General features: G+C 43.3%; 1 protein-coding gene across 2 annotated transcripts in view; it reads left to right on the top strand.

Annotated features, from left to right (window-relative positions):
• Positions 1-10,958, top strand: part of DICER1 (dicer 1, ribonuclease III) — a 55,640-nt gene extending 44,682 nt beyond the window's left edge. For both annotated transcript variants that reach the window (XM_083433302.1, XM_083433303.1), the window contains 5 exons: positions 813-1,695; positions 1,824-2,092; positions 2,865-3,027; positions 3,120-3,195; positions 3,988-10,958. In XM_083433302.1, coding sequence (XP_083289428.1) covers positions 813-1,695; positions 1,824-2,092; positions 2,865-3,027; positions 3,120-3,195; positions 3,988-4,153 — 1,557 coding nt within the window. In that variant the 3' untranslated portion in view covers positions 4,154-10,958. The remainder of the gene's footprint in view (positions 1-812; positions 1,696-1,823; positions 2,093-2,864; positions 3,028-3,119; positions 3,196-3,987) is intronic.
• The last annotated feature ends 14,155 nt before the right edge of the window (positions 10,959-25,113 follow it).

Genomic DNA, 25,113 nt, shown 5'->3' with positions numbered 1-25,113 from the left:
GCATGCCGAAGCCTGCGCGCGCTGAGCTCAGCGCGCCCAGGCTTCGCGGACCTCTCCGCTAGCAGCGGGAACGCTCCCGCTGCTGGCGGAGACGTGCCTGCATGCCGAAGCCTGCGCGCGCTGAGCTCAGCGCGCCCAGGCTTCGCGGACCTTTCCGCTAGCAGCGGGAACGCTCCCGCTGCTGGCGGAGAGGTGCCTGCATGCGGAAGCCTGCGCGCGCTGAGCTCAGCGCGCCCAGGCTTCGCGGACCTCTCCGCTAGCAGCGGGAACGCTCCCGCTGCTGGCGGAGACGTGCCTGCATGCCGAAGCCTGCGCGCGCTGAGCTCAGCGCGCCCAGGCTTCGCGGACCTCTCCGCTAGCAGCGGGAACGCTCCCGCTGCTGGCGGAGACGTGCCTGCATGCCGAAGCCTGCGCGCGCTGAGCTCAGCGCGCCCAGGCTTCGCGGACCTCTCCGCTAGCAGCGGGAGCCAGCACTGGGCTCCCACGGCTTGCAGAGAGCTGCCTGTTTGGGGGCTGGGGTCGGGGGAAGCTCGGGCTTCCCCAACCCCGCGCCTGGGGGGGAAATAATTTTTTTCCTTTATTTCCCCCCCAAAAAACTAGGTGCGCCTTATGGGACGGTGCGTCCTATAGGGCGAAAAATACGGTAGATCTAATGTAGGAGAGAAAGAGAAAGAAAGAAAGAAAGAGAGAAAGAAAGAAAGAAAGAAAGGCATAGTTAATACTGTCCATAACCATTTTATTGTGATGCTGTGGAATTATTTTTGTAATTAAACTAAGTGGCCCTTCCTGTTTTATTTTTTTCCTACTTTCAGGCAAAAGAGGGATTGATGTCTAATGGAAAACTTGATGATGATTATGATGATGACGATGACGACGACTTAATGTGGCGAGTACCCAAGGAGGAAGCTGACTTTGAGGATGACTTTATGGAATACGATCAGGAGCATATCAAATTCATTGACAATATGTTAATGGGTTCTGGAGCATTTGTGAAGAAAATATCCCTTTCCCCATTTTCACCCACTGATAACAGTTATGAATGGAAAGCACCCAAAAAATCAACTTTGACTAATGTCCAGTTTGCATCAGATTTTGATGATTTTGATTACAGCTCCTGGGATGCAATGTGCTATCTAGACCCTAGCAAGGCTGTTGAAGAGGATGACTTTGTAGTGGGTTTCTGGAATCCATCAGAGGAAAATTGTGGTATTGATGCTGGAAAACAGTCCATCTCCTATGACTTACATACAGAACAATGCATTGCTGACAAAAGCATTGCAGACTGTGTGGAAGCCCTTCTGGGCTGCTATCTGACCAGCTGCGGTGAAAGAGCTGCCCAGCTTTTCCTCTGTTCACTGGGGCTAAAAGTGCTTCCGGTTATTAAGAAAACTGATTGGGAGAGTGCTCTGTATTCCTACAGAGAGCATTTTAACCACCAGCAGAAACATTCTTCAGCAATCTGTGTTTCTGCCTCTCTAGCCAATCAAGAGTCTTCTCTGTATAAAGACTTGATGTATGGCTGTTTAAAGATTCCTCCAAGATGTATGTTTGATCATCCAGATGCTGAGCGAACCTTACATCACCTTATATCTGGCTTTGAAAACTTTGAGAAGAAAATTAGCTACAGTTTTAAGAATAAGGCTTATCTACTCCAGGCATTTACTCATGCCTCCTATCATTACAACACCATTACTGGTAAGTCATGTGAAAAATCCCCTTTTTGCATTAAGCTTACATGCCTGAAGAGATGCAGATTATCTGGGAGGATTGTTAATTATATTGCTATCTATTTCTTGCCAATCCCTCCACCCTTGTGTGTTAAGATTGTTACCAGCGGTTGGAATTCCTGGGAGATGCAATTTTGGACTACCTCATAACCAAGCACCTTTACGAAGACCCACGGCAGCACTCTCCTGGAGTTCTAACAGACCTGCGATCTGCTCTTGTTAACAATACCATCTTTGCCTCATTGGCTGTAAAGTATGACTACCACAAATACTTCAAAGCTGTCTCTCCCGAGCTGTTTCATGTTATTGATGACTTTGTGCAGTTTCAGATGGAAAAAAATGAAATGCAAGGAATGGATTCCGAGGTTAGTGGCGCCAGAAAATCATTTGTGTGTGTTGAAGCTCATTTTAGTGTGAGTTTATATTGAAGAATTTAAACATCTAGCACAACATGGCAAGATCAAGTAGAGGCTTTCTACTGAATAGGACATTGTGAACAGCAACTAGTTATCGGATTATGGCTGCATTCTAAATTTCATCCTTGTCTGTGCTGCATACAAGCAAGGACTTTTGTCACACTACTTCAGAATTATTGTGAAATACTGACCCTATGACCAGGGCTGTGTGTTGCATATTTTTTTAAAAAAAAATAAACTTTGTGGTCAAGTAGTTCAAATTCTCTGCCAATGAAAACAGAGTTCTGAGACCAGTATAAATTACTTAAATGGAGCATATTTACACCATTTCTCTTTTGCATAATGCTGCAATTTTGCATATAATTCTTGGAGGTTTTTTTAGTTGGGAATGGGGGACACTGAAGCCTATTCCCACTCACTGATATCTTAGTCACCCTTTTGCTTCTCAGACTTTAACAGGCATCGCTCAAACATTTCTTCACAGCTGTAAGAACAGAAAACTTTTAAGAAAAAGAAGGCTGATCTCAAGGAACTTGAATAGCACACAGAAGGAGGACTAGATATCGAAGCTAGCTTAATACCAGTTTAATGTCAGACTTTTGTTTAATCCATTCTTGCTCGTCTAGAAGTTGAAAATTTGCAGTTCTGAGTGAATAAATCCTTTTTAATTGAAAATTTGCAACAATTTTGTAACACAGTTTTGTTTTGGTATTTGCTTTAGCTCCGAAGATCTGAAGAAGATGAAGAAAAAGAGGAGGACATAGAAGTACCAAAGGCCATGGGGGATATATTTGAGTCACTCGCTGGTGCCATTTACATGGATAGTGGAATGTCTCTTGAAATGGTTTGGCAAGTGTACTATCCAATGATGAGGCCATTAATAGGTAACATTGGAGCTCTCGGAAGAAATGTTCAGTAATTCATTGTTTGTCGTTAATAGGGTTTACAAACATGTTGTTGTTGTTTTTAATCACAGAGAAATTCTCTGCAAATGTGCCCCGTTCCCCAGTACGAGAGCTGCTGGAAATGGAGCCAGAGACAGCTAAATTTAGGTAAGAATTCATCTGCTTAATATTTCTGTAAAATATTCCTGAAGTCATGCACCTTGCAATGGATTATAATTGTGTTTTACTGTATAATAAGAATTATATTTGTATTATTAAAAAAAACACCTGTATTTTAAAATTGCTGCATTTTGAAATTGTTTGTGACCTTATATTGAAGGGCAGGTAAGAAATTGAGTTAATAGTAATATGTGATGTCTAGCTAAACAGCTCTGCTGGCACAAGCTTTTTTTTTTTTTTTTTTTTTGGCCTAACAGTGGACCTCCTCCTCTTGCTGTACACCCCTTTAATATGTTCTAGGGTTTCCTCCAGTACTTTGGAGCAGATTTAGGGACCGGAGGGGAGAAGGAGTGGGATGTTCTGCTGCACAGTTAGAAGTGCGTCTGCTAGTAGAACTGCTTAGCTGGATGCCACCCAGTGTCCTTGTAATAATTTTAATGACATACTCTTCTGGAAAAGAAATCTCAAAACTGAGGAAAAACAGTAACGAACTTCCAACTACACTTTTGCTTCCATTTGAAGTATGTGAAGGGCTTTTGTTTCCTCCCACTGGATGCATGTGTGTATATGTACACAATGTCTTTATACTTCATGCATCCTTGCAGTAGCCTGTTGCTTCTACAAAAGCTCATGTTGCAATAAATTGTGTTTCACAGGACCGTACACTGTTTCAGATTAACATGGTTATTCTTCCGGAATTGATTCCACTTTGAATATCTTTGTTTTAATTGGCATATGTGTTTATTTCTGTTTTTCCTGCTTCCCCCTCCACTCACGCAGTCCTGCGGAAAGAACCTACGACGGAAAGGTCAGAGTAACTGTGGAAGTTGTAGGAAAGGGAAAGTTCAAAGGTGTTGGAAGAAGCTATCGGATCGCCAAATCTGCTGCAGCAAGAAGAGCTCTACGAAGCCTCAAAGCAAATCAACCTCAGGTTCCAAATAGCTGAGACACCTCTTAAAAACAACAACAACAACAACCACACACTCAGTAGAGAAATTTAAAAGATATATGTTGAGAGGAACAAACTGAAGACAGCATTTAAAGTTTGATAACAAATAGCTAACAACATTTAACATGTACACATAATTTTGGAACGAAATGTAGTTATAGGGTTTTTTTGCGCAAACACAATCTTGTCTTCTTTCCTCACTTCTGCTTTGTTTAATCACAAGAGTGCTTTAATGATGACATTTAGCAAGTGTTCAAAATAATTGTTGTCAGGTATCTTTGGTTTACTTTGTCAGTACAGCTTTGCTTAGTGTTTAAAGGCCAGGGAGCTTATGCCTATTGCAGTTACTAGATTTATATATATATGTATATATATATAGTAATCTTGAAATTCCTCAAATCTGTGCACTAGTGCCAGTCACGAAGCAGTTTATAAACTGCACCGGATGATTTGGTGTAAGGATTAAGTGTGCCAGTATTGTCCTTGTTCTTTCCATGCCATCTTTGCATTAAGATGGCATTCCCAATCATTATTGCACTTGTTTGTTAGGGACAGGTTTAAATTGAAATGTCTGGCATCAGATAGATTTTAAAACTGATGCCGCATAGTCTTGCATCAAAAGGTTCTTGCCTTAAAAGTACATAAGCCCTCACTAATGCAACCTTTCATTTCTGAACTCCTTGGAGCAAACTGTATTACATTCCCTTCATTTTTAGAACGCATTTTACAATGATGAAGCTCCATATTTACAGTACAACATGTTAGTTTAGCTGTGACCTAACTTATTACAGGACTGTAATAGAAATCGTATTCATATATATGTAGTGAGGTTATTTTTTAACAATTCAGAGGAAATGGTTAGTACAGATCTTATTTGTTATTGCAAACAGAAAAGTCTCTCGCTGATTTCCATTGTTACAGAAACCGAGACTGAGCACAGTCCATCACTCTTGTGGAACCTCCTTTCCCTTCAAGGGACTTGTGCAAGAGATTTTCCTGGTGGATTGCAGGCATTGCTTCCAGTATTGGAACTTTGTAATAATAGCTAACTGCACAGTGCAAACTGTTGCTTTAAAAAGAACTTTTGACATATCGCACCTAAAATATGCTGCAGATTTTATATTGGGTACATATTTAACAAACGGAGCACCTTTACACCTTTAAGAGCGATTTCCACGTAAATTTCTTACTGTACTTTTCAGAATTGCATGCATATTTCACCTACCAAAGCTGTGCTGTTAAATGCCATGGAAGTTGTTGTGTGAGAGAAATTGCCATACTTTTGATACATCTGTGATTTAGGTCCTTTACCTTAGAATAACTAGCTCATTATTGTTGTTTCAGTTGATATGAAAGCATACTTTTTAGGCTATGCCTAAGTTTCTTTAGATATTTGTAGGCACCCTTCACTTAAATACCTCAGTTCTTCTTTGTTCTTTTTGTGTCTTTTTTCCCTTTTGCATGCATTTTTGTTTGTTTTTGGTGCTATGTGTATGTATTATGCTTGAAATTTTAATTTTTGCACTGTAACTATAATACCTCTTAATTTTACCTTGTTTAAAAAGCTGTGGGTTGTCTTGCACTCCCACCAATATCAATAGAGGTTTGCTGCAATTTTACCCCATTAATTATGCTTGAAGTTTGAGAGAGCTGAGCAAGTTTTTTTTTAATGTTTCCAGCACAGTGGTCTGCTCTTGATGCTGTTTTGTGTGTTAAATTACAGATAATACTGTGTTCTGTGTTAAAGACACCCCCCCTTCCTCACACATGTGCATTCAAAATTTAGAGGGGAAAACATCTGGCTTACCTTTCTAAAAGAGAAAGATCGTACCTTAGTGGCAGAAGACATTAAACCTTTTCTGAAATACAGAATTTAGTTTAACAAATCTTTCTAACGATGGCAGTGAAATGAAAGATTTTTGTGTGACTTCAGTCACAGTGACCAAGTAAAATGTAATGGAAGGATAAAAAGACAAGCTCATGTGCAAGGATGAACTACACACATGGCTCAAAAGTTTCTTTGTTTTTTGCTGCAGACACCCCACCCCTACCCCCCACCCCCCTGGATGAGGAAGCAAGCCTCATTTTCAGTTTGGAAAATGACCGTTCTTCCGTGCTGGCACACTGGATCCAGGTAGGTTAGTGCTGCCTAGAGCTCGAAGACGGGAATGTCATTAGAGTCACAGGATGTTTTAACTGTTCCTGGAATCGGTCGTCAAATACGTTCCTCGAGAGCAGCAGCTTAGGAAGGTTTCTGATTTCTCCTCTGCTTCAGGCTTGCATTTTCTACTTTCACCTGCTTATTTCTTTACTTGCTCTTTTTGTACTGTGTACTTGGCCAGGATCCTTCTAATTTCCTTTCTTCTTGCATGCTTTGATCTGTTTGTATTTTTCACTGATTGCTTTTTGTGTTCCATGGGGGATTTCCCCATCTACCCAAGTCCTAGTCAGAGTTCAGCATCCTGCTGCTTTTTAGCTCACCATGGCTACCTCAGATAGCTTTATTTTTCTCTTACAACTTGTGTTGTCTCTGTGTGTGAGAGGTTTGGTTGTTGTTAAAATCATTTTTATTCTGAAAAAAATATATTCTGCAATGGATTCTACCCCTCCCACTGTTGATTTTCCCAGGTTTTCCCTCTCTGATTAAACTCCCTAGCTGTTGAGTCAAATAATTTTCCCTATTCATGCAGCTACAATTAACTAACGACATGCAATTTTTGTTAGCAGAAATTGCAAATTTCTTTCCCCCCAACTTAACCTATTCAGCAGCAGCCTACTGCAGCACCTGTTGCACAACAGCCAGGGCCTGGGCCTGCTCTGCTTGTGCCACTGCGGCCTGCCCTTGTATATCATGACTACCCTGATTTGCACTCATGTCTCCATATGAATGAATCAAAAGCAGTGTTGGGCAAAGTTATGGGAAGCAGGTCCACTGTGTCCAAATGTTGGGCATCCAAGTATTTTCTGGAGCCTTGCAATACACCCAAGTCTCTGTATTGACAAGACTAGTGGCTTCGTTGGCCAAACATTGGTGCACCTTCCCAGACATGTGGATCCCTTCTTCATCCCAAAAGCCAACTTGACCTTCTACTGATACGAAGAGGTCATTCTGCCTACTTTCTGCAGCTCCCCACTCCACCCCACTGAGAAGGTGTGGCACTCCCTAAGATGCCTTAAAGTGCTACATCTCTAGGACTCAAACATAAAAAGACTCCTTGTTATCTTTTCTGCCCTCAACCCGGGCAAAGCAGATTAAGGCTGGCATTTCCCTGGCTTGTGACTTCCTAAAGTTGCCTACCACAGCAAATTCACCGCTCGCTCCAGCAGCATTTTTCAACCAACACACCTCTTTAGGAGGTATGCCAGGGAGCTACAGGGTCATTTGTCATTATAAGGTAGACCTGTTTGCTTCAGCTGAAGTGGCCTTTGGAAGATGAGTCTTACAAAGTGTGCTTCCTCCACCCTAGGCAGCCACCAATAACCCTATTGATCTTGGTCAGCTTTCAAACATCCCACCTGGGTCCAGTATGCCAGTACAGGAGAAGGGTCTGTTAAACTCACCTGAAGGGTGTTTCTCCTTGCTGGCACCCAGGGCCGTATCCTGCTTTTTCCATGAATGGCTGCCTACAGATCATACTTTCGGGGAGTGATTATACGCAGAGATGTTTAACTGAGTTCAACCTGTCTGCATGTGGTATGCATGGTCTTCTGTCTGTCTCTGCTTCTTAGCTTGGCAAAACTGTACCTGGAGACTGCTCACGGGAACGCAGAGGTTAAAACTTCCTGTGAACCGATTGATAATCCTGCCTTTGACTTCTAGGCAGCACTAACCTACCTGGGTCCAGGATGGCACAGAGAAACACCCTTCAGGTGATTCCAGCTGATTCCAGTGGGCCCTTTTCAGCTTTAGTATGAGCAGCTGCTGTGAAAATGTCTGTGAAAATGCCCACTACATGCATAGTATTCCCGAAATTTAGCTTTGTATTGTGACATTTGTTACAACGTTTAGGTAAAGCTGTAGTCCTCAAACCACTAATCTGAGGTGCTGTAAAAGGATTCTTACAAGACTTTTCTTACAAGACTTTTCAGTGGTAAGTGGATTGAGGATTACTATCTAAATTCTATTCATGCATAGGTAGTTTATTAATAAACACTGTTAAATCTACAATTGCAGCCCAAAGCAAGGATTTTGCAGCTCTAGTAAATAATAGCTACTAATGTTGATAGTTTTCTTTGCTGATGCCCAGATCAGCATTTAAAAACTCGCAAGTTTCTGTAATTCAAAAAAAGGGCATGTATTATCCCAATCAAATATATAAGCTTTGGTTTTTCTTTTCTTTTTGTGAAATGCCATATGTAAAATCAGAACCAATCTCATGAGACTGAAAGATAGCAAATGCTTCACATAAATGTTTCATACTTGGATAATTTCAAAGGTTAAGAGTGTAGCCTGATGGCAATAGGAATAATTACACTCTCTAATCAGAAGTATTCAATGCCTCCCTGTTGAAGAAAGCTAATGAACTGAAACTGAAAATATTGAGTAGGGGCCAATGGTAAATGTAGGTCCTGCTGCTGTTTGTGTGTGTGCGTGTTTAATACAACAACCTTTTTGCTGTATGATTTAATTCAAATATTACATAATGCTGTTAGAATGCAAAAACACACTAGTTTCCATGCTGTGCAACTGCTTTACCCACGTCCCCTTTTTAGTACAGTTGGAGTATTGGAAAATGTATGCTATTTAGACCTAAATCTCACCCTTTGAAGGTTGAGATCGAAATCCCTTGACATGCTACAAGCATGAGAGGAAATGGACTGTTGCAAGCCTGTCTTCACAATGTATCACACAGACCCCTCATGTAGACAGCAGAGGGGTTAATTGGCATGAACCTAATTTTGGATTTGTGTGTGTGTTTGTGTGTTCTGTTACACTGTATACTTAAAACAGTCCTCCTAACTATGCTGCATTTTTATTTTTGTTATGGCTTTGTTTTGTGCTGTTCTGTTCATGTAGCACAAATAAGCATTGCACTTGGTACCGTGCTTTACCTCATTTCAAGGAGAAAGATACTTAATTAGAGGAATTAATGTGGTTTGGGCCTTGCTGCTGCTTTGATTTACTGAATTTGAAAAAAAAGATGATTAGAATACCTGCAATGTGTCACTTAAATTGCACAACTGAAATAGGCTATTTGTTGGGTTTTTTGTCTGTAACGTTTTCTGTATTTTAAGGAAGAAAGACTTTGGTCTAGGATCCAGAGAGCCCCTTGCATGACTGGAAGGTGCTTCTGCAAGCGGGAAGGGAGGGGGTGTTCTCCAATTTCCAATGAGTCTTCTCTCCCAGATGCAGCTACCCACACCTCATCCCATTTCCTTCTGGAGATCCACTAACCCAGACATGGGGAACCTATAACCTTTGGGTGTTGCTGGGTTACAGTTCCCATTATCTTTGACCATTGGTCATGCAGGCTGGGGCTGATTGGAGTTGTAGTTCAGGAACATTTGGCTGGCCCCCAGTCCCAATCCCTCCCCTATCTTTTCAGTGGATGCAAAGGGCTGCAAAAAGGAGGCGTGAGATCCACACTGCACAAGCAGAACACTGCCCAGGGACTCTCGGGGTCCCAGCAGTGTCTTTTTTTGCCATCCTTTTACTGTCTTGTGAAACGGTTAACATTTAGAATGGACTCTTTCCAGCCCCCCTTCCCTTGCCCTGCCTTACTGTAAATTCACTGAACATGCATACATAACAGTCAATAAGATTTCTCCTTCGTTTTGAATATGAAGGGATCTATCTGTAGGTATCATCTGGTCAAGTGCAGAGGGCAGAATTTTTAACCAGATTGAACTGTGAGAAGTCCTGTAAGGGGTAAGGCCACATCTGCAAGTGGCATAAACTGGCAGTCCCCAAAGTCACAGCCTTTTCTAACTGAAAAAAAAGTTATTTGACAATATTTGAGCCATGTGCTGTTCTACCTTCCTCATTGAATGTAATGGAATTAGTTGTGTGTGAGTAATTAAAGAGACTGAACCTAGGGCAACGTTACACTATTAATGGCAAATATTTTCACTTTCAGTGAAGCGAAGATGTGCTAATATTTATAAGACTGTGTCTTTAAATCCTTAAGACTTTACAACCATGAAATGTAACTGAAACCTACATTTTCACCAGCAGAAGTCTGATAACAGATATCCATAAAGTCAGGTAGAATACAAAGGGTTGGATCTAGACTAAGCGAGTTGAACTTAGTTCCCATAGGTATCAGTGGGACTTAGGACTAGCTTGATCCATTGCTTTCAGTGGAACTTAAGTTCAACTATCTTAGTTTTGATCCAGCCCAAAACCGTTAATTGCAACTTCATGCAAGAGTAACTCAACATTAATCTATCAGTTTTATTTCCTAAGTCCTTTTATAGCTTCCCCACTTGCATATGTTTAATTTGGATAACCACAGACTGTTTAAATTGATATGATTGATGCACTCAGTTTTACTACAGCAGCAAGTTATCTAGAGAAACAGAAGTTGAACAAGCATTGAAAATTGCAGGCTTTTTTATTGTAAATAGTTTGACTGTAAAGATGGTTAAAATCAAGTAGAATGAATAACATAATTTGATGGACAATAAAATATTTCCCATCACATGCTGCAGCTGTCTAAGGGACATAAAATGTAATTCATTCATACTGTAATCATGCTGCAGAAATTTGCAGTCTGCACCTTATGGATCACAATTACCTTTAATAGATTTTTTTGTAATAATTGTAGCTGAATATATCTCCAATAAAGTTATGGTCTGTTCATTTTTGTGTTTACTGTTTTCCTTAAAGCCTTATGTAATGCATGAAAATGTAGAAGTGTTAGTATTAACATGAACATTGATCACGTTTTACCTTGCCCTTCAAATAGCCTGGGGCAGCGTACATAATGCTCTGCCTCCTCCATTTTATCTGCACAACACACTTGAGAGATTGGTTAGACTGACAGCTAATGACTGTGCTGAGGTCATCCAATTATTTCCTAAGCATGGCTGAATGGGGTGAGGTTGGTTCTTTCACTACAATTTCAGAGGAAAAAAGTAAATGTATGAAAACTCACAACAGTGACTAGGATATCATATAAGTGACTGCATTTCTTGGTTTGAAACCAGTTTGGGAGGAGGGATATCTATTTTCAAATATTCACAAAATGTATTTGGAATCGTAACTTGACACTCAGATCTTATGGAGTCATATACTTTAAAAACAACAGCACTCAGGTAACTGTATTCATTGCACTTGAGCATTAGTAGTGTGGAAGTGAAGAGCTAGTAGCTGAGTGATCAAGGTTGCCTTACTGCTCTGCACATTAAATTAATGGGCTCTTACCCAGTAGATAATAGTGAGAATAAGAGGAAAATGCCATCAGTGAGCTAATCTTACTGACTTGTGATTTCCAGCAGCTCCGACCCTGGAGATGAAATGTAGATCACATGGCTAGTAGTTTTTGATAGCCTTGTTGTTTAGTCATGTCCGACTCTTCGTGACCCCATGGACCAGAGCAACCTTATTTTCCCTGAATTTATCTTTCAGAGCTATCCAATTTTAGCTATGCATTGTGTGAAGAACTTTCTTTTGTATTCGTAGTGAGACAGAGATTTCCACGAATGGATCCCCGGATTGTGGCCGTAGAAGCAAAATTGTGTGTGATCAAATCTAGCTTTGAGAGGTCTAATCATGTGCTTGAGGGGCAGAACCACTGTTCTCTGCTCCTTCCCCACTCCTCTGTCAAAGTTGACTTGACATCTATTTATTCAGCACGAGAGATTCTCCTGCCCAGCAACACGTGCACAGCTTTTTATGGTGTGAGAGCATCTGGGGGCTGGGGCCATGGTTGTAAAATGCCGACCTGAGATTTGCTGCTTTCAAATAGAAACTGCAAGTTTAAAAGCCGGGGGAGATTGGAGGGGAGAGAGAATAAGACTTCTGCAGAATTTCTCCACACAGCCTTCTAATTCATTACATTAAGGTTCATTATATACCGTTAGTGAACAAATCCCAGTGAAAATATTTTAAGGTCTAATCATGCTGCATGAATCCAGCATCAATTCTTGCCATAAGCTGTCATAAAACTACTTTTCGTGTGAGAAAGAACTGTAAAAGCAATTCATAAACACTCTTCATAACCAATCTCTGCAGTAACTCAATGGAGTCGCAACTGCCTATTCAAAATTCACAAAGTCAGAATTCATCACCTATGATGAATGGAGTTTCGTTGATTTAATAGCATATATATGATTCTTTTTTTCACATACAGTCTTGCCTCCTATCCCAAACCACTTTTAGCAACAGGGCATTCAGGCTAGAATCATTTCACTCCGTAATGAAATGGTCTCGTGAAAAAGGACCACAGCTCAGGGTCAGAGCACCTCTAGTTATAAGGATCCGAGAACCAGCAAGCTGGCGAGGCAGCTAAATGGCAAATAGTCAGACCAGCAAAACAGTTTCCTATGCGCCATTAGGCAGGGTGAAGCTGCTGCCTCAGGCAGTGGGAGCTCCCAAGACATAGTTGACTTCCTTCCATTGGCAGGTGAAAACCATTAGGCAGGTTGAGGTACCTGCCTCAGACATCAAATACAGTGGTACCTCGGGTTAAGTACTTCGTTCCGGAGGTCCATTCTTAACCTGAAACTGTTCTTAACCTGAAGCACCGCTTTAGCTAATGGGGTCTCCCGCTGCTGCTGCAAAGTTCTTAACCCGAGGTAATATTTCTGGGTTAGCAGAGTCTGTAACCTGAAGCGTATGTAACCCGAGGTACCACTATATCGAGGAGTGTGGTGATCAGAGTTGGTAACCCTGGCTGTTCCTCCTGAATGCTGCTCCTGGGGCATTCCCCTCTGTTGGAGGACACAGCTACCGTATTTTTCGCCCCATAGGGTGCACCTAGTTTTTTGGGGGGGAAATAAAGAAAAAAAGTTTCCCCCCCCCAGGCATGGGGCTGGGGCGGGGGAAGCCTGAGCTTCCCCAGCCCCCAGAGCAGGCTGCTATCCGCAAGCCTTGGGAACTCCTGCCGGGCTCTCCACGCTTGCGGATATCTGCCCGAAGCCCGGGGCGCACTGCTCAGCGCGCCCCAGGCTTTGGGATGCAGGCTGCTGTTCGCAAGCCTAGGGAGCCCGGCGGGAACTCCCGCGGGCTCCCCAGGCTTGCGGATAGCTTCCTGAAGCCTGGAGAGCGAGAGGGGTCGTTGCGCACCGACCCCTCTCACTCTCCAGGCTTCAGCGAAAGCCTGCATACGCCCCATAGGACGCACACACATTTCCCCTTCATTTTTGGAAGGTATTTAGGCGACACAGCCAGTCTGCTGCCCTCAGGTTCAGCCCCACAACCTGTTACAAAGGACCATTCAAGTACCTTCCTGCAGAAGTGCCAACTTGAATAAAATATTGGGGTGGGGGTGAGTAAGCCCCGCCCTACATAACTGATCACAAGACGCGGCCCATGTACACCATTTTAATAGCAATGCCCATCAACTTCGGAAGCCCTGCCCCCATGCCCAGTTGGAACAGTGTATGGGAGGCCATCTTTTCCTTTGCCTCCAGCCGCAAAATGTCCTGGGCTGGCCTTGTGTGTTGAGCTTTATTTAAAACTAGAGTTGACATATTAGAGGACAATTATATATTTCTTTTATAGCATTCCCTATCCTTTTTCAAGTGGTGTGCTGCAGGCTACTTGGGGGTGAATGAATACAGCATATAGTAGGGTTGCCATATATTTTTAAATTTTTTGGCCAAACGTGTTGAGCTTTTTGGGCAAAATCGCCACACATCAGGATTTTCACGGACATTTCTGCCATTTCTGCCCAGACACTGCTTCCAACTGCAGTATTCCGGCTATGTCCTGGAAATTCCAGACACATGGCAACCCTAGCATATAGCAACTGGAATACAGTCTTCATCAAAGTGTTTGGTGTGCCTGGAGGGCTTGGCCAGTGATCCTCGGAATGAGACTATACATTAGGCTACAGCTTTCCAAACTTTTCATGTTGGTGACATGCTTTTTAGACATGCATCATTTTGCAACACAGTAATTCAGTTTTTACTAGCAAACAAGGTTCAACTAACTCCACTCCAGCCCCAGGAGGATTGCAGGCAGCGTTCACACGACACACCTGCACTCTGCAGCTGACACACCTACGTGTGCGACACACAGTTTGGAAAGCTCTGCATTAGGAAGAACTTTCTGACAGTAACAGGTATTTGAGAGGGGAAAGGAATACCTTAGAACAGAGTTTCCCAGACGTGCATCTCCAGCTGGTTTTGGACTACAGTTCCCATCATCCCTGGTTATTGGTCCTGCTAGCTAGGGATAGTGGCAGTTGTAGTCCGACAACTGCTGGAGACCCAAGTTTGGGAAACTCTGCCTTAGAAGGTGGTAGACTCTACTGCATTGGAGGTTTTTGAACAGAGGTTGGAAGGCCATTTGTCAGGGATTCTTTAGCTGTGATTCCAGCATTGGATGACACCTGGGTTTGGATTTGATATCCCGCTTTATCACTACCCAAAGGAGTCTCAAAGCGGCTAACAATCTCCTTTCCCTTCCTCCCCCACAACAAACACTCTGTGAGGTGAGTGGGGCTGAGAGACTTCCAAGAAGTGTGACTAGCCCAAGGTCACCCAGCAGCTGCATGTGGAGGAGCGGGGACGTGAACCCGGTTCCCCAGATTACGAGACTACCGCTCTTAACCACTACAGCACATTGGCTCTCAGTTGTAGGGTTCCCTTTCAACCCTATAATTCTGTGATTCTATAATTCTAGGAGACTTAAGGGCATCACCAAGGTGTGTCTGTTTTCACCTGTGAAATATGAAAGTGTAATCATGGATGCTGGGACGCGGGTGGCACTGTGGGTTAAACCACAGAGCCTAGGGCTTGGCGATCAGAAGGTGGGCGGTTCGAATCCCCGTGACGGAGTGAGCTCCCGTTGCTCGGTCCCTGCTCCTGCCAACCTAGCAGTTCAGAAGCACGCCAGTGCAAGTAGATAAATAGGTACCGCTGCGGTGGGAAGGTAAACGGCGTTTCCATGCGCTGCTCTGGTTCGCCAGAAGCAGCTTAATCATACTGGTTGCATGACCCGGAAGCTGTACACTGGCAACCTTGGCCAATAAAGCGAGATGAGTGCCGCAACCCCAGAGTCGTCCGTGACTGGACCTAATGGCCAGGGGTCCCTTTATGTTTACCTAGTCATGGATGCTAATCACGTTCTGATCATGGATGACGATCCTTTTATGTTTTAATTATGGATGCTTAATGTTTTGGTAAAATTGTTTTATTGGGTATGTTAATGTGGATTTTTATACTTCAATGCTTGTGTTATTGGTTTTTAAACTTGCAAGCCACTCAGAAGCCAATTTTGGCATTGCAAAATAAAGCACAAAAGAACAACGGGATAAGTAGACCTTATCTCAAATTGGGTGAATATACAGGAGGGCATTCCTAAACATCTTGTAGTTGGCAGGTATGTATGCAACAAGCAGGGGGAGCCTCATACAGTGGTACCTCGATTTATTAAACGCCTCAGGTTACAAACGCTTGAGGTTACAAACTCCAATAACCTGGAAGAGTTACCTTGAGTTGAGAACTTTGCCCCAGGATGAGAACGGAAATCGTGTGCCAGTGGCGCAGCAGCAGCAAGAGGCCCCATTAGCGAAAGCATGCCTCTAGTTAAGAACAGTTTCAGGTTAAGAACGGACCTCCAGAAGGAAGTAAGTTCGTAACTAGAGGTACCACTGTATTGGGTTAATCCAGGGCTTACTTTATAGGACGGGTGGGGAACTTGTGGCACTCCAAGGTGATGCTGAACTTCAACTCCCATCATCCCTGGCTACTGGCAACACTGGTCCAAGGCTAATGGGAGTTGGAGTCCAATAATCTCCAGTGGGCCATGTGTTCTCTAGCCCAATGGCAAGGTATGAAAGGACCGTGGAGGGGATTGCAGGTATTCACTTGGGATTTGGGAGAAGGTGAAAGGGCAAGAGGAGAGGTCATTTAAGTCCTTGACTCAGAGATGCTGCTTTTGCCATTGGAAGGGAAAGGCACTTAACCGCTCCAGCATAATTACAAACCCAGGGAAGCACAAGGGAAATCCATCTTCTTTAATAGCACTTGCTCGTCACCGACCAGCCGGCCCTGCCATTAGGTGACGTTTGCTCAGACACCTTTAGCCTCAGGTTTTTAATTTTGTGCGACGCATCCCCCCCCCAAAAAAAAACCCAGAAAGGAAGGTTTGGGGTTTACACAAAGCCAGAGAATGACATGAAAAGTTTTAACTTAAGCAGCAAAATAGAAAGGCTAATCTTATTTAAAAGTAATATGTGTTTCTTGATTGAGTGCCCAGATACACTCAACTGGGACATTTTAGTGGAATCGGTTCTAAGCTGTTACACTGAGTTATACAGAGTAAGGTTTCCTGAGCTCACGTTGCCAGACCTGAAATACTCTTGTGGCTGCATTTAATAAAGAAACGAAAGTCTCGGGGTAAGGGGATATGATTTTTTATGACAGAAGGAATGCAAATAACTTTTAGTCTCGTTGCCTAGACCGGGTTGGGTCTGATTTGATGGAGTTTAATAATGACTTATAACCTGTGCTGACAATGTGCAGGCCCCCGCAACGTCATTTAACTCATTTATTCTGCTTGCTGTAAAAACAAAGAGATGGCAAATAAATATATGGAAAGTTCATTGTTTGTCAGAGGGCCCAAGCCAAAAGTTTTCAGTGACCTTTTAAAATATGGTCCCTTGCTAGTACTAAAATGTCTGTCACTCAACGCACACACTTGCACGCTCTGGCCTTTTAACCCGTGCATCTTGTTTTTCTCTCTTTCAACTGGTTGTATGAATTTCAAATCAGCTGCAGCTCTTTAAGTCGAACCCCCCCTTCTTCTTCTTCTCTCTCTCCCCCCCCCCCTGCATCGGAGGATTACTGTAAATTGCAGCCTGACAATTACAATGTACAGCGCACTGGAGAGTTATTAATGGATAGGCCTACTGATGGCCTTTCAGCACAAACCCGGGCCTGGTATTCCTCACTCCTAATTGGATCCAGGGCTAGAGGCCTAGGTGGATGAGGCTGGGGGGGGGGGACCGTGGGGGGGGGAGCGGGTGTCTTCTGCGGAGCCCCACTTTATCAGAGGAAGGTATCAATTGATCATAGATAGCTCCTATTGGCAACGTCAAGATCTCTAATTCACCTCCGTCCTAATGACTTGTATTGGCTTAAGCAGGCCCATTATTTGACAGCCTTCGCCTCAGCTGACAAAGCCCTGCAGGTGGTTTTAATAGAAGATTTCGATTGCGGGAGATTGTACTAAAGACAGAGCAGCAGTTCAACAGACACAATAGAGGCTAGTAAAATATCCCCCCCCCCCATTTTTTTAAATGCTAAGTCTGTTTTACAGTACTCCTAGAGAATGCTAATAAGACTGGAACTGAAGTTAACCACAACTTCCATTTACTTGGCACTTTTTTTTTGGGTGTGCGTTTCTGTTTTAACGTTACAAATCCTGCACAGAGCTTTCCTCTTGGGCTTCAATATTTATTTTAAGCAATGAATTATGCAGGGGCATAAATTATGGTTGACAAATGTAAACTGGAATGGGGGTAACATGCACAGAGCGAAGGGATGGGCGAATCTGTCAAGTTTGCTTTCTCTCAATTTCTCCTTTTCCCACTCTTATGTTCGGCTTTCCACGCCGGTTTGCAATTTCTTTTCTTCTTCATTTTTCAAAGCCCTCACGAAAATTCATCAGCATTTCATGACGAATTTTACTAAATTTCCCTCATGTACATAATTTCGCAATGCAAGTTTCCCTAATATAATGCATTCTTGTATCCATCATTGATTCTTTAGCTGTGATTCCTGCTTTGCAGGCAGTTGGAATAGATGACGCTTGGGGTCCCTTCCAACTCAGTGATTCTATGATTTTAACCATTAATATCCAAAATGCACTGATCTTTCGTTCTTTTGTAGCGTTACTGAACTACTGGGTATGAGGCATCTGATATATATATATAGAGAGAGAGAGTATTCAAAACAAATAAATAACACAAGACAAAAAAACAAAATTAAAGCCTGAAAAACTAAACTGCAAAATATTTATTTGCACGTTATCTTCTGGGCCCGCACTTCTGTGTAAGTCATGTGACCCGTCAAGATCACAACCCCCCAAAATCACCTTTTGGGGGCACACTGCCCCAAAATGTTTGTTTTTGGGTGCTATGCCCAAAAAAGTGCAACCTGAAATTGTGTGGGATAGCGGCGGCCATTTTGCACCATTGTCCTGCAACAAAAACGGATGCCCCGTTTTTTCTGGGGCAGTTGATGGGTAGGGTGTAGTGGTTAGAGTACTGAACTAGGACCTGGGATACCAGGTTACAAATTACTACTCGGCTGTGAAGCTCTTTGGGTGGCCTTGAGCCAGTCACTGCCTCTTAGCCTAACCTACTTCACAGGGTTGTCGTGAGGATAAAATGGGGAAGGCAAAAACCACTTGGAGCTCCCTGGAGAAAAAGTGGGATACAAATCAAATAAATGAAGAAATATAAGGGTATGAATATGTGACCTTCTCACCCCCTTTTTTGCCCTTTAACCTTACTTGCGGGAAGCACTTTTTTTAAAAACCTGACCATATCTGCTCCCAATTTAAATCAGCTTTTGCCAACTTGGTACCTTTCAGAAGTTTGGGTCTGCAACTCCCATCGGACTCATCAGGTTGGCCACTGTGAGAACAGGATGCTGGTCTATTTGTGCCACTGCCCTGGGCCAGCAGGCTCATCTTATATCCTTAATGTTCCAAGCAACTCTGCTCCACTTGCCAGACAAATATAATGCAGAGCCTAAGCAAAGGCTAACATGTTTTAGCCTTTGTGGAATAGCCCCTTAAGTCCTGATTCAAAGCCAGTAATATGCCATTCAGCCCTTACCTAATGGGTAGTGTGGGAGTAGCGTTGCTTCAGGGGATTGTGTCTACCGCTTAAAATAAAAACAAAACAATGGAAAATCCTGTGTGCAATCCAGAGAAACTCAGAGAGGGCACATAAAACCGGCAGAGAGCAAATCAGAATGAATAATGAATTGTCCAGTTCATTTTTTCGTTGTCATTCTAAAGGGATTTTGAATTATACTGCTTTAGAGCTGTGGATAATTTTTCTTTCTCTTTTTGATGGTCCTGATTTTTCTTCATACTGTGAGCTGTGTTACATAGCTGGGATGGGAGCAGTAGAGCAGAAATGATATAAGTAAATGCATAACCTCCTTAATTAAAGGTTTTTAAATAAGAGGTTGGATGGCTATACAGCTTTAGCTGTAATTCCTGAAGTGGAGGAGGTTGGACTAGATTACCTTTGGGTCCCTTCCAACCCCATGATTCTATAATTCTACAATAACTGAAATGAAAAGGCAGAGTTCTCAGAATGGAAGAGAGGAGGTTGCCTTGCTGGTGTTTGTGTTGTTTTAAGGCTGTTTTATGTGAGTGCAGGTGCAAGACTGCTCGGCTTCTCAATGCAAAATTCAAAAATTATTTAGGCATGACAGACATCGCCATTCATCAACAATCATATCACAGGTATGATGATCCAATAGATGTTCATGACGCTCATACAATCATACTTCACACAGCACTGGCAAGAATACTTGTGATGTACTATGGAGGGAGGGAAATACCTCTCCTTCCACATTGTGGTTTGAGTGCTGGAAAAGTTACGCTTCTGCAACAGAAGCATAAACCTTGGGGGAACTGTGCAGATCTGCTGTGACAAATGAGCAACAACTGCCCAATTTGCTGCACTACAGGCTGATTGTCTGGAAAGTCCCTTAGCTGTGGTGGAGCAAGGCATTGTTTGTTTCACCACTGGAACTAATGGGGATTATGAGGTTCACTTCAGTACAAGCAATTGCTATCCTGGAAGAATGGAATTGGAAGAGCAGAAAGTTTGGGAACATAAAGTCAACATGTCCATAGTTTTCCCATTATCTCCGCAGACGAATAATCAAGGATCCAATTAAAAAAATGCTTTCTTGTTTGTTTCCCAAGATTTCTAGGGAACTTGCCTTCCTTTTACTGGCAAATTCCTAAATCCCAGGCACATAACAACTTCTGTGTCAGCAGATCAGAACAGAACTGCTTCAGAGCCTTCTGGGTCAGCATGGATGCATGCAGAAGCGCTCGTCCACCTACTTCTTCAGGTATAGTGAGAAGGCACCTCCTCACTGCCATCTTTATTTATTTTATAGCATTTCTTATTGACCATGGTGATTAACTCCTCCCCACCCCCGGCTTCTCTCTGTAATATTTCGTTTGTATTCTGGTTTGTTGTTACCTTTTGACAGAATATCTACCAATTGCCACCATGCAGGAATGTTTAATTAAACGCGCTCAGTGTGCAAGTTATCAGTCCATGATATGGAGAAGGTGTTTAGAGCAGGACCCAAGAATACCAAGTCCTGTGGGCAGGGGATGGAAGTCAGAAGTCAGAGATGGGTGGCTAGCTCTACGCTGGCTGGAGAGTCTGCCAACATCTGAGGCTGTGCTTCGTCTACCAGCCTGCAATTGCACAAGGAAGTGTGAGCTACCAAAATGTATGTGCCTAAAAAATGGGCTCATGTGCATGGATATGTGCAAGCTCCCCAACTGTGGTAACCAGGACTTAAGTTCAGCAGACGGTGAACATCTATTTTAGGAGGAAATGTATGATGGCTCATCTGAAAATAAACAAGTAGTGTTACAAAGATGTCTGGGAAAATAACATGAAGGCTGGCAACATCAACCTTGCCATGCGGGAATCCCTTGCAGACGACCACAGTGCTGGAGACAGGCAGGCATGTTGTGTATCCATAGCAGTGACCAGAGGAGGAATGACCACTGGGAGGAGCGCAGAGAGAAGAAATGCCATAGTGCATCTGCAGCAGCACAACTGGATGCCTCCATCTGCCCCAGCTGCAGCAAAGCATGTCTCTCCCATATCAGTCTCTACAGCCACAGCAGGCTCTGCAACCTTCCAACAGCTTGACTTCACCCCCAAAGGTGCACTCCTCCATTGTCTCCCAAGACAGACAGACACCAAGAGACTATATACGCCCAGGACAAACTAAATAAACATTTCATTTGAAATTGTGAGGTTTTGTGTGAAGTTGCTATAGTTGGCAGTGCCTAGAAAGAATTGGGCCAGACTCAACTCTATGGCATGCCACAGAAGACACTCAAACTCAGGATGCAAGGGAGAAACATGCTAAGAGGAAGGCACGCTTGGCAAATCCACACTGTGATCAACTCCCGCCCGGAAACCAATGTCCCCACTGTGGAAGGACGTGTGGGTCCAGAATTGGCCTCCACAGTCACTTATGGACTCATTGTTAAAACCGTGTTTATGGAAGACAATCTTACTTGGCTACGAGTGATCGCTGAAGAGAAGAGAGAGAGAGAGAGACACCTTTGTGGTGTGGAAGTGGCATTTGGGGTGGCCTAATGCTTCTTTTAGGGTGCATAGCTACAGTTCCCTGATTTAGTTATGGCAACTGTGGCTCCAAAACATCTGGAGGGACCCAAGTTGGCAAAGGCTGTGTTATATATATATACTGGATATTCAGCATCAAGGAGAAAGGCTTTCCTGCAGATAATTATTGTGCTTCCCAGGTCAAATCCAGACATCTGGCGCCTTACTTTAGCTCTTTCATTAGCTTTAGAAAATCCATTTGATTTTATGAAACGCCAAGGCTCTCAAGCTTCCTAAGTACTGACCTAAAGGCTATAGGGAATACTGGGAAATACAACATGATATTACAGAGAGGAAACAGGATCGTCTTGTGCAATAAAGGCATGACATGGAAAAGTGCTGCTTGGTGAGTGGTATTTATGGGTCTGGCTCCAGTCACATGACACGGTCCAGATTCCTTTCAGGGGTTAGAACCCTGTCTTGTGACAGGACCTGAATATCTACCACCTTTAATGGCAGCCATAAGAACGCTGACAGATTAGACTGTAGCATATCCTGGAGGATTCACGACGGATGGGTCAGCCCTTGAGCTTCCTAAGAGCCATTAGCGATGGGCTGTTCTTGAGCTCTGTAAGAAGCACTGTGTGTGCAATTGTTCAGTCCTGAACCTCCTCTTATGTACAACAGGCAAAAGAACAATTCCGGCTGTGCATCATATTACTGTCTTGAGGGCAATCATTTGTCTATCCACTTTGCCCCCACCGAAAGAACTCTGTGTGAGAAATATGACAAATCGGCCCCATGGCAGGTTCTGCAAAGAGCGCGATGCTGATCAATCCCAGAGAACGCGACCAAAAGGGCAAGAAGCAAATGAGGGTCTGTGGGGATTGGTAGCCTTTCAGACGGGATAAAACACCTGAGAAATATTGAGTTAGGATTAATGTCCTTCAAAAACTTTTGTCTTGTCAGAAATAATAAAGTCCATGTCAGCAGAGCATATGGAGATAAAACAGGCACGTCTTCGATCAGTAGATCTGCAGGCTGTGTCGCACAGATGAACAGGCTCCTGCTGAACCATGTCACCTGGTTCATTTCAGATCCTTCTCTTCACCAACACACGGCAGTCCCACAATCATGCAATCACTGAATGAGCAGTGCTGGATCACCAAATTGGCGGAGTAGGCACTGGCCAATGGGCCCCACACCTTTAAGGGGCCCCACGATAATGGGACAAAATAATCTCGATTTGATTTTGAAAGAAAATCGCAATCAAGCTTTCTTAATTCATGAGAAACCGCCAGATACGAAGATTTTTGTGAGTTAGTGTGTTGTTCATGACGTTCTTAAAAGTGTCTTCTAAACCCAAGCATAATGACATCTTCAACATTGATGGTGCTGACCTTTAAAGCCCTAAACAGCCTCAGTCCAGTATACCTGAAGGAGCGTCTCCATCCCATCCTTCAGCCCGGATACTGAGGTCCACTTCCGGGGGTCTTCTGGCAGTTCCCTCACTGTGAGAAGTGAGCTTACAGGGAACCAGGCAGAGGGCCTTCTTGGTAGTGGCGCCCACCCTATGGAACACCCTCCCATCAAATGTCAAGGAAATAAACAACTATCTGACTTTTAGAAGACATATGAAGGCAGCCCTGTTTAGGGAAGTTTTTAATATTCTGTTGGCAGCTGCCCAGAGAGGCTGGGGAAACCCAGCCAGATGGGCAGTGTGTGTGTGTGTGTGTGTGTGTGTGTGTGATTATTATTATAATTATTTTTATTATTATGAGTTCCCACCAACTCCAGATCCTAGTACAGTGGTGCCTCGCAAGACGAAAAGAATCCGTTCCTTGAGTCTCTTCGTCTAGCGGTTTTTTCATCTTGCGAAGCAAGCCCATTAGGGGATTAGCGCTATTAGCGGTTTAGCGGCTATTAGCGGCTATTAAAGGCTTAAGGGATTAGCGGATTAGCTGCTAAAAGGCTATTAACAGCTTAGTGCCTTAGAAAAAGGGGGTGGGGAGTGAAAAAAAAACCCCAGGAATCGCAAGACATTTTCGTCTTGCGAAGCAAGCCCATAGCAAATTCGTCCTGCAAAGCACCTCCAAAACGGAAAACCCTTTCGTCTAGCGGGTTTTCCGTCTTGCGAGGCATTCGTCTTGCGGGGCACCACTGTAGAATATTCGAAAGTATAAGAAGATAATTTGCAAGGCCTCTCACCATGAGATTTCAACTGCCTAGGGGACTCCACAGGATTTAATCCGGCACTGTGAATGAGCAACAGCAACTCTTTGTGTGTCAGATAGAAGTTAGTTTGTGACATTTAAAAATAACTGTGTGTTATAAGAACATGGGGACAGAAGGATCGCCTTGCTGCAATGCACCTACCACCCATCAGGACCAGGCTTCCTCATTCTGGGGTCCTCTGGAATCCCATCAGTCCCAGTCAGTATTGCACACTTGTCAGGGGAGATGGGATTTGTAGCCCTGCAACATTTGGAGGGCACCAGCCTGAAGAAGGCTGGTCTAGACCAACATCCTGTTCCCTACAGTGGTCAACCACAAGCATGACCTGGCAAGGGCAACAGCCCACTTCCATTGTTGCTCTATAGCATTTGGTATTCACAAGTGCGTTGACTCTGAACCTGGAGGTTCTCTGTAACTGTTATGACTAACAGCCATGGATAGTGAGGTCCATAAAAGTATTACATGGTGTGTGAAGAAATTTAATTCACTCCACATTTTAAAGCAAATATATTGAATTGGCACTTTCCCTAACAGTATGAGAAACAACAATAAAATTACACTTCTCCAAATTTTGCGATGCAGTTCTCAAACCGGACCTTGTTTGCAAAACTCCATATATTAGTGTGCATAAAAATGAATATACTTGTGAAAATAACATACAAAACTGCATTATGTATGGGGAACTTGCTTGCAAAAATGTGTTTAAGAGGATTAATTTGCACTAAAACTGATGAATTTTCATGAAGATTTTCTTTAAAAACAACAACCCACAAATTGCTGCAGAAATGTGGAGAACTGAACTGAAGGTTGGAAAAATGAGAAACCGAGAGAACTGAAATTGACAGAGATTCCTGCATTGCAGGGGCTGGACTATCAGTGTTTCCCAACCTTGGATCTCCAGCTGTTTTCAGACTACAATTCCCATCATCCCTGATCTTGCTAGCTAGGGATGGTGGGAGTTGTAGTCCGAAAACAGCTAGATACCCAAAGTTGGGAAACACTGAACTCGATGACCCTCAGGGTCCCTTCCAACTTTATAATTCTATGCTTCTATGACAGATGCTACTATCCCTAGTGAAGAAATACTTCCTCCTGAATCTTCTACAGTGGTACCTCAGGTTACATACGCTTCAGGTTACATATGCTTCAGGTTACAGACTCCGCTAACCCAGAAATAGTGCTTCAGGTTAAGAACTTTGCTTCAGGATGAGAACAGAAATTGTGCTCCGGCGGCGCGGCAGCAGCAGGAAGCCCCAT

Source organism: Podarcis tiliguerta (genome assembly GCF_965153285.1).
Source record: "Podarcis tiliguerta genome assembly, chromosome: 1".
Taxonomy (NCBI): Eukaryota; Metazoa; Chordata; class Lepidosauria; order Squamata; family Lacertidae; genus Podarcis; species Podarcis tiliguerta.
Note: the sequence above shows the minus strand (reverse complement) of the source record. Positions and strands in the feature narration are given on the sequence as shown.